Below are 10558 nucleotides of genomic sequence, written 5' to 3'. Positions count from 1 at the left end.
GGCGGAGCAACACGGAGCAAAGCCGGGCCGGCCCGCCTTCCCCGGGAGGAGGCGGAGGCTGAAGGGGAGGAGGCAGGAGAGAAGGAGGAGAGGTGGAGGAGGGCGGAGGAGGCGGGAGCGGAGGGAGGACACGGGGAGGCGGCTGCTGCTGCTGGGCATAGAGGAGTCCTGCAGGAGCAGTGACTGTACTCGGACGCCACATTCCCTCTGTACGGGGCTGGTGGTGAGGATGAGCGAGAGCTGACCCTGCCGCGCCGCCGCCTGTGCTGTGAAGTGTCTGCTCCTCCTCCTCCTTCTCTTCCTCCTCCTCCCCGGCTGTGGGTGAACCTGCGCTACGGGCTCTTCACCGACACGGGGGAGGCTGGTTTGTTTTGTGCATTTGTTTGAGGCAAAGAGAGAGAAAGAGAGGTCTTCCACCCGCTGAAGCACAGTTCACTATGATCGTACTCGCATCCAGCACTGGAAGCCGGTTGGATTTCGTTTCTCAATCCAGGGTGTTTTTCTTGCAAACCTTCATTTGGATTTTATGTGCTACAGTGTGCAAAGCGGAGCAGTATTTCAATGTGGAGGTAAGATCAGCCGGATGCGTGTGCGAGCGTGTGTGCTTCCCCCTCTCCCTTTCCTCCCTTCCCTTGTTTTGTGTCCCTCAAATCAAATCAAATCAAATCAAATAGCCAGCCAGCCATGTCTTCCAGCAGCCAGGGCATACGTCTGTGTAGGCTTTCCTTCCAGCAGCCGGTAGCTAGCTCCCCTCCCCGCGATGCCCCGCCTGATGGATGCGTTTCAGCCGGAGATCCCGTTATCCCGGCAGCGCGATGCCGGGCGCTGGAGCGCAGCCCGCGGGAGACGGGAAACCCTCACCCGGGCACGGAGGGAACCTAGGGCGCAGTATGTACATGCAGCTCAGGAAAGGTTCGCTGAATGTCTTGGACTTAAGATACCACCGTATTATTGAATTTTCCCAGCCTTTTTTTGGTTTGGTTTGGTTTGGGTTTTTTTCGAAGAAGAATGAATGAAAGAGCGTTGTGGGGACAGGAGGAAGGAAACTTGAGATTTTTGGCACGTTTCTTTGTGGTGGAGTATCTGAAAAAAATAAGAGCTTTTTCCCATGTAGACGTAAGAAAAATAGTTACCACTAGAAATAGTGAAACAAATGGCATAAAGGTGCAACTACAGCTCGGAAGTTAGGGGGTGTGGAGGACAAGGAAACAGCATTTTTTTCTGAGAGAAAATGAAGATTAAAATGTGGGCATACCAAGATGGGGCAAACCCTAAGAGTTTACACTTAGAGTGACCATCCATTTCCAGTCACCCTTGTCTACACACCCAGTTTTCTCATTAGGAGTTTTTACATAGTGCTTTCACTTAACTAATGTTTCTTACTGACTTTTATCATTGCATATGTTCTTTCCTTCTTTTTCTCTATCCTGTCACTCCATTTGTTCTGCTATGATCCCTTACTCTACTGCAATGTGATGTGTCTATTTCCTTCTTTTCCTTGTCAATTCAACTTACTGATTTTTCTTGCTATGTCTCTGTAATTTATATGTGCTCTTTCAGATTCTTATATAATTGTGGTATTCTGTTAGGTCACTGTACCTTCACTTTCTTCTGTCCTGCCAACCCCACTCAAAACTTTCTGCTGTGCCCATACACCAGCCTTTTTTGTTTTATAGTCTCTTTAGTCTCCTGGGTTCCCATGATTCTTCCTCCCAGAAAAATGAAGTCTGTGTCCCTGTCTCACACATATGCACACTTGCTTATTTTATATCAGTTCTTGTTCTCACTCAGTGACACATGTTCTTGCTCCTTTCTCTGACAAGACTGCTCATGCAGATCCTCCTCTGTTACTAGGCTCTTTGTCTAAAGTTCTTACCTGTATATCTTCTCCCTCTATTTCATGCAATATCACTTCAAGTGTATAAAGAACCCACATTTTCTTTCTCTAAGTCTGTTTTCATCCTACTCTTTCCTCTTTCTCTACAGGCAGTTGCCTTTGCAATTGTCTCAGCTTAACAGCACTCATCCATTGATTCTTTCTTTGACTTCCATCTCTCCAGAAAGTATTGTCTTTTTACTCCATCATTAAAATCTCTCCTGATTATAAATCCGAGTCTTTTTTCTCTGTCATCTGTGCTCTAGTCACTCGTTTGATCCTTATCACAAATGTGCATCTCTGCTTCTGTTGGATTGTAAGGTCTTTGGAGCAGGACTCATGTCTTCTCACACGTTTATCTGTGTGTACCATGCTCAGGTCTGGAGTACAACTGTGAGACTTCTGCTGTATGAATATTAAAACTGCATACATAAGAGCACACATTGGTGTTTTATCCTTCTGCTCATGTCCTCAGCTGCCTTCTTTACTGATGAGCCGGGGAAGGAGCGTGGAAGAGAGGAAGTTGCTCTCTGTATCCTCCCCATGCTTCGCAGGCTGGCCCCCTGCAGAGTATAGGGATGAAATTCCAGCGACAGAACTTTCTCCTCCCACAGCAGTCTGCTTTGCTGGCATCTGGCTCTGCTGGAGAGACGGGCGGCAGATGGAGCTAGTGTGGGAAGAGAAAAAGATTGGTTTAGTCAAGTGGAATATGAGCTGGAGGCCAGCTCCAGTCAGGAGGAGGTTTTCTGAGGAAAGAAGGGAAACACTTTCATTTTTGCCACCTCTTCCATATGGAAAACAACACATTTTGAGGGTAAAGGCAGTACCAGGAGCAAGAAACAGTGTTGGATAGAATGAAGTGGCATGTAGGTGTGATGAGGGCACATATTTCTCCTTTTTGAAGTATCTTCTGCTCTTCTTTCCAGCCCTGCTGAAAACAAAGAGTGTTATCATATACCAATGCTTCCAGTGTTTTCACATTTAAGTCTTTGAGCCACACATTGCTGGGAGCCAGAAGAGTGTTCCAGGGGATTGCTGTATTATTTGAGAGTTGTCCTAATATGGGACTTTTTCCTAGCCCCCTAGCCTTTGACTACTGCTAGTGACGTGGTCCTGGCCTAAATGAACTTCACATTTGCCCCAGAACACAGCCATTGCTGTGTTCACATTGTTTGGATAGTGCTGAAAATTCAATTTTCTTTTTGCTGGGAACAGCAAAGGCTAAAAGCATGGGAAATCTGAGGCAAAGGACTTGGCAACAGCAAGTATGTATTGTGCTGTAAAACTCTGCGTGTCAGCACAAGTGCATACAGCAGTTGTACTTCAGAGTAAATTGTGAAAATGTAACAAAGATTTTGTATGACAATAAGAATAAATATGCAAAGTAGGCTTCAGGAAAGAAGTAGTGTACATATAGTTGAATGAAATGCCACTGGAAAAAATTGCTTAGGATGGTTGGAAAACAGATTTGCTTTTCATTCTTTCTTGTCTTTAAATAAAATACAGATAATACCTGTTGAACATTATAAAATATGGAGATTATTTATTTACTCTTGTTCTGTCTTGTTTAATCCACTTTCCTGATTGATAAGTAAAATCTGTTCAGTCTTGTTGAATTTTTTGGTTTGTTTGTTTCAGTGATGTGAGCCAGGTCAATTCTTAAGAGACACTACTGTAGCTCAAAGACATTAAATAATAATGTTTCCTTTTAAAAGTAAAACACAATGCTGAAATTTATAAGCTTGTATGAACATTTCTGTTCCTTGTAATTTGGTTGTCTCTCGGTAAAATTTCTTTTAGCCAAAGGACTGAATGGAGGAATTCCTCAAGCTTCCAATGATAGCTGAATTCAGCTGTCTATCCTGAAATGCCTTCATGTATACAGTATTTCATGTAATAACCACAGCAGAATAGGTTGCAGATCATGGGGTATGGTACATGAGAGGGGCAGGCTTGCACTTTGTATTGATGAGAATTTTGTGCTAAAGCTCCATGAGAAATGTTTATAAATGATAGGTTAAGAAATCATGATGAAATTTAGGAATCACTTACTCATATATAAAGGAAGGTCTTAGCATTAATTTTCAAGTTCATTGGTTATCAGTATCACTTTTGTGAGACTTTGTTTCTGACAAAAACTAAGGACTACACTCTTAGCTCCCTCTTTTAGAGCTGAACTATTGGTCCAAAACAGTAACTTCATTAAGTACATTAATGAAAGACTATGTCATCAGTGATGAGTTTTGCTCCTATTTTCACTTATTTCTGTACACTAGTAGGGGAAGATGTACATCAGTGAATGGAATTGAATGGAATAGCAGTTACAAAAAGAACATTCCAAATATAAGACTGAATCAAACACATAGAGGCTAATTGTTACTAAAAAGTGATAGAGCAACAAACTACCCTCTTCCCCCTACTGGGCTCCTCACTATAGTAATAAAATTTTGTGTGGCTCAAATATAACTCCTTTTTGTGTTACTGGGAGTGTCTATAGATGGTCTTTCACAAGTATCTATATATGCATCTAGTATGTATACCTATATATATTTGCTTTCCTAAACAAAACAATATTGTACTGTTTGAGCTGTATTGTTCTGCAAATTTATCTCCCATTTATTTATGTCATCCATTAGCTTTTGTATGTACTTGAATAATAAGTATGTTTATATTTAATTAACTATTAAATATCTAATATAAAAAAATGAAAACAAATGTTACCTTTTTGGTTTGGAAAAAATTATTATTGCAACAAAAATATCTTGGTCAGAAGACAGGATCAGCATGCATCTAGAATAGGATTGATCTCCAGAACATAAAGCTGTTTACTCTTACTTAGATGAGTACCTGCCTAAGCCCAGTTGTGGAAAGTGTTTTTAGAATTACGCCTAGTTTCATTGACTGTATCTGTGATGTGGGAAACACTACAGGGAAAGCATGCCTCATCATCTCTCTCCTCAAGCTGGCAGTTATGCTGTTTTTCTCCTTCTATTGCTAAATGTATAGACTTGAATCCCTAGGGGAGGTCTTAAAATTACTCTTATTTTACTGTGAGCAGATCTTTAAAACAATGCAGTCATTTCCCATTTTCAGAAGTGGGGTTGTTAAAATTGCATGTTCTGGAACAAAACACAGTGGAATCCAAACTTCAGTAAAATAACATCAGTTTCCTCCATGGTAATAAGTTTATGAGAACCCCATTGTTTTCATTGTTAATAAACTTCACAATTAGCCTCCAGCTCCTGCTAAGTGATAAGACATGACCTTTTATTCCATAAGCTCTTAGTCTTTTAGGCTTAAAACCAGACCAGTTTCTTTCTTCAGCTGGCTTCTGAAAAGGAATAAACATTTGGAAGGGGAATAAATCCTCCAAAGCACCTTTACACACTTTTGAACTAGTGGTCTTGATTGTGAGATTTATAGGCACAACACAATTCTTTTATAATTCATTAAAATGCAAGCTGAAAACCATGGATAAGCAATTAATGTGGTTTTGGTATCAATAATGCCCTGTGTCCTAACAGGAATTTAGAGAATCTTCTGCATTGTCTGAAGTTACAGTCAGTATGCATGATTCTCAATTACTTAAATTCGGAATCTCACTCTTGCATAGGATATCAATGAAATGAACCGGACTTTTGTTAGAACAAGGAGTTCAAACTGAAATTGTTAGAAAGACGGAGAGGAGTTACTGAATTAGGTGATGAAGATGATTAGTGGGCGAAATATTAGTCAAGGAAAATACAGATATAATGTGATGTATTTCCTATTTGCTTATTTGTGAAATACAGATACAAAGAAAAGCTCCTATAAAGGTCTCTGGTGAGCAGATATATCTAGATAAGGAAAATGATTGGAAAATTATGTGTCTGATGGAAGGCAACTGAATGCTTCTCTATCATCAAAGAAGAATACATACTATATAATGAACTGCCTCTCATTTGATACAAAGAAATACATGTGAAGAAAACTTAGTAGTTAGACTGCATTTACTACTGTAAAGTGTGAGATTATTTTGTGCTACTGACATCGCAGGGAAGTTCATGGATTCTGTTACCTGTATTTTTTCAAAGACAGGTAGGAAGTATGGTGCCTGTTCTTATGGCTTCACTCCTAACATACTATTTTATACCTTAAGTACAAAACATGTTTGTTTATTATTGTAGTTCAGCCTGTTTTCCTGTTGGAAATTTTTGTCAGATTAGTGTTTAGGCATCACAGCTATTAGTGAATCTCAATTCTACTAAAGAAAAGAAATAAAATGGTTAAAGAGATTTATGTAATCACCTTATGTAGTGCAAGATAAAACTACAAAAACATGTATTCCTAATGTTTTCTGACATGAGAGCTTACTAAAATAAATACAGTATTTATTGGCCTACCAGTAAACCTTGAACAAGCGCAAGCTTTCCCATTCCATTATTTGGAAGGCATAATGTAAAACTCCTGCATAACCATTCATTGTTTCTTCAAAATGGATATACTGTGTTCTTTAACTGGTTTAAGATTTATGCTGCTCTTTGTCAGTTTTATTTGAATCCATCTAAAAGGTCAGTGCTTGCTCTAGGCACCTCAGCTCTGCTTATGCACTCAGCAAGACTGTGTTGCAAGAGTTTATAAAGATAGAATGTGGTATTATATAGATTTTAAAGCATTTCAGACTGCATCTGTTTTTACTATTTTAAAGTCTGTCTTATTCTTGTACTTTATGGAATGATCATTTTATGATATTAAACAATGGAGCTTTTTGTGTTGTACTGTTTGAAGATCCTTAGGAAACAACATAACTTTAAAAAAAAATTTAATTACCCTATTTAAATTGCTTAAATCTCAGCTCTCTATTTCAGATTCCAGTTTATTGTCTAACCTTTTTCCCATCCTTAAAATGCACTGTTGACCATAATCTGAAGGAGCAGGTTGAGTCTGTTTAATTTGTTATCTGTGATATGTCAAATGACAGATTTGGTTTCATTCTGTATGAGGAAGGCCAGGATTAGTGCTGCAAACATGATTTTAGCTGGCACTGAAATGGATTTGAAAAATAATTATGATTAGAGCTTTATCCTTTAAAGAGAGGTCATGCTATTTGGAACCTTTATTTATTGGTTGCCTGGCAACTGTTCATTCATGTTCCTGCTTATCATCATTCATTGTAAGCATCTTTGCTGTACACTAAGAGCAATTAAGTGGCAACACTTTATTTCTGCGATGAATTAAATTTGACATAAATTACAGATGAAGTAAAAAATATTTCTGTAGTTTTACTTATTAACCAAAACTGTTAGTACAATGTTTCTTTGCTTATTAACATCTGGTTTATACCAGCTGAGGAGTTCAGCTGTAACAATAATGTTTCTAGCATACCTTTTGAGGTATTACAGCACATAATTGACTTGGGGGCTTGTTCAGGTATTTTGGCCATGTTTAGAAACTCCTGTTAATTTCAAGATCAAGGCTTCAAGGTGCTAGGAAACTTATGTCCTGTTGATTTCAGACCTTAATATTAGGCAATCCAATCTGAAGTATTGAAGCTTGCACCCAGTCATTGGGAAAGGGATTTCATATTCTAGAGTTAAAACTGCTGTGCTAGGAGATGTGCAGGTAAAGCAATAAGAAGAACATTAAAGCCACTTGATGCTTCTCTCTGTAGAGCAACAGCAGTTTTTACTACACGTTGAAAAAAGCACAAAGCATATTATTCAACAATTGCTTTTTGACTGTGGATGAAAATATTTTGCTCTCTTTATTCATTCATTATGGATCATATCAGTATTGACCCTTGTGTGAAACAGCAGTGTGGACTGAGACTGTCAGGTTATGGAGTATTTGTAGAAGATGTCTTTGTAAAGAATGATGAAGAAAATTCCTTATGTCTGTATCTTAAAAGAGCATCTACACTGTGTGGCCAGGGTGGAAGTAGATTTATGTCTCTGCTGCTACCACTTGGTAGGATTGCCTCTATTCTGGTTGGCTCAGTGCTTTGGAAAAGAGGCCATCTCTATTCACATGTTGATAAGAATGTTATCAGCAGTAGTCAGCATGCATTTACTAAGGGTAAATCGTGCTTGACCAACCTTATTGCCTTCTATGATGATACAACTGCCTGGGCAGATGAGGGGGAGAGCAGTGGATATTGTCTACCTCGACTTCAATGAGGCTTTCAATGCTGTCTTGCACAACATCCTCACAGGCAAACTCAGGAAGTGTGGACTGTGTGAGTGGACAGACAGGTGATTTGAGAACTGGCTGAACAGCAGATCCCTGAGGGCTGTAATTGGTGGCACAGGGTTCAGTTAGAGACCTGTCACTGGTGGTGTCCCCCAAGGTTCAGTACTGGGCCAGTATTGTTTAACCTATTAATCAATGTCTTGGGTGAAGGGGCAGAGACCTCCTCAGCAAGTTCCCCAACACCACAAAGCTGTGAGGAGAGGCTGATACCCCAGAGTGCAGAGCAGCCCTTAAAAAGGACCCTGAGAGGCTGGGTCTGAGAACCATCTGAAATTCAACAAAGGTGAATGCAGGGTCCTGCATCTGGAGAGGAACAACCCCAGGCACCAATGCAGACTGGGGGTGGAAAACAGCTCTGCAAAGAAGGATCTGGGAGTCTTGGTGGACAACAAACCATCCATGAGCCAGGAGTGTGTCCTTGTGGCCAAGAAAAAGGTATCCTGGGGAGCCAGGTGGAGAATTGCCAGCAGGTTGAGGGAGGTGATCATGTTGCTCTACTCAGCCCTAGTGAGGCCACATCTGGAGAGCTGTGTCCAGTTCTGGCCTCCTCAGTACAAGAATATCTCTCCTACAAGGACATGCTGAGGGATCTGTGCCTTTTCAACCTTGAGATGACTGAGAGGGGATCCCATGAATATCTATCAGTATCTGGAGGGAGGGTATCAAGAGGATGGAGCTCAGTGGTGCTGAGCAACAGGACAAGAGGCAATGGGCAGCCTTAAAAAGGACCCTGAGAGGCTGGGTCTGAGAACCATCTGAAATTCAACAAAGGTGAATGCAGGGTCCTGCATCTGGAGAGGAACAACCCCAGGCACCAATGCAGACTGGGGGTGGAAAACAGCTCTGCAAAGAAGGATCTGGGAGTCTTGGTGGACAACAAACCATCCATGAGCCAGGAGTGTGTCCTTGTGGCCAAGAAAAAGGTATCCTGGGGAGCCAGGTGGAGAATTGCCAGCAGGTTGAGGGAGGTGATCATGTTGCTCTACTCAGCCCTAGTGAGGCCACATCTGGAGAGCTGTGTCCAGTTCTGGCCTCCTCAGTACAAGAATATCTCTCCTACAAGGACATGCTGAGGGATCTGTGCCTTTTCAACCTTGAGATGACTGAGAGGGGATCCCATGAATATCTATCAGTATCTGGAGGGAGGGTATCAAGAGGATGGAGCTCAGTGGTGCTGAGCAACAGGACAAGAGGCAATGGGCAGAAACTGGAACACAGGAAGTTCCACATGAATATGAGGAAGAACTTCTTTACTCACACTGGAACAGTGTATGGAGTCTCCCTCGCTGGATATATTTAAGAACCATCTGGGTGCAATCCAGTGCCATGTGCTCTGGAATGACCCTGCTTGAGCAGAGAGGTTGGACCAGATGGCTCCATGGTACCTTCTAACCTGACCCATTCTATGATTATGTGAAAAAATATCCCTCTGTGATAGTCCCTCTTCTTTGAGCTTCTGATTGTATTAACTCACAAGTACTCGTCGTATCATGACACAGTTAGAGTGAAAAATGTAACTGCTGTAAGACAAAGCTATATCAATTTTTATCAGATTTTCCCACACATGTGACGTGTTTGTAATACATGAAGATTATGTTGTGTGTTTTTTCTCTTTTATGAAACAGTTGAACTGTTTTCAAAGCTGTATAGATAATTGAAAAAGAAATGCTAACCTCAGAAAATCTAGTTTTTAGTGTTTGTTTTTTTTTCTCATGATATTATAGAGAAGAAGTTTTATTTCATTGGTACTGTTCATTTTTTGCTGGGATGTAATCACAAATTCACTTACAGATGTGAAATAGATGTTGGCAAGGGGATGACTTAATTTCTTAGAAAATTACCAGCTGAAAGGCAAGAAAGAAAATTATCAATGTCTTTGAAACGTAGATACTAAAACAGAAAAACAAGCCTCCCTTACAATGGGGAGGAAGTTACTTTATTTAAATGTATTGGTGGATATTTACAAAGTGTACAACAGAGGAAATTACTTTCTTTTTGTATGGCATGTGGATCTGAAGGTGATGATCCTGTCACATTTTTACCTCAGACATTGGTTGTGTGATGCTCTTCTAGGAAATTGCTTTGACCCACTGTCTTTGCAGAGAAATTGACAGATTGTATCTATCTGTGTTGTGCTTTATGTTTAATTGCAAGTGAAAGAAATGATCTTTCATGCAATAAAATGCATTATTATTATTGTTATGAGAAGTAATAGAAATATATTGTTAACTGTACTACATTATTTTGGTCTTGGCATGTGAGGCTTTTTTTTTTCTCTCATTGCTTCTACGTATTTAGAAAAATGAAACAATAATTAAAGAAAGCTCAAACCAACCCAGGACAGTGTTCCAGTGTTTGGTTTTTCTTGTTGCTTATGAATTGCCAAGCTCTGATACTTCTATCATTCATTACTTGTACATGAAATGCCAGCTTTGGAAATGTCTTTATTATATT

General features: G+C 40.3%; 1 protein-coding gene across 1 annotated transcript in view; it reads left to right on the top strand.

The window, feature by feature from the left end:
- Positions 1 to 132: 132 nt before the first annotated feature.
- The window catches only part of MMP16 (matrix metallopeptidase 16), a 167173-nt gene continuing 156747 nt past the window's right edge, over positions 133 to 10558 (top strand). Inside the window, exon 1 of the mRNA XM_005422879.3 lies at positions 133 to 569. Coding sequence (XP_005422936.1) covers positions 438 to 569 — 132 coding nt within the window. The 5' untranslated portion in view covers positions 133 to 437. The remainder of the gene's footprint in view (positions 570 to 10558) is intronic.

This window comes from Geospiza fortis, unplaced genomic scaffold, assembly GCF_000277835.1.
Source record: "Geospiza fortis unplaced genomic scaffold, GeoFor_1.0 scaffold7, whole genome shotgun sequence".
NCBI lineage: Eukaryota > Metazoa > Chordata > Aves > Passeriformes > Thraupidae > Geospiza > Geospiza fortis.
This window is presented reverse-complemented; position numbering and strand designations above follow the sequence as displayed.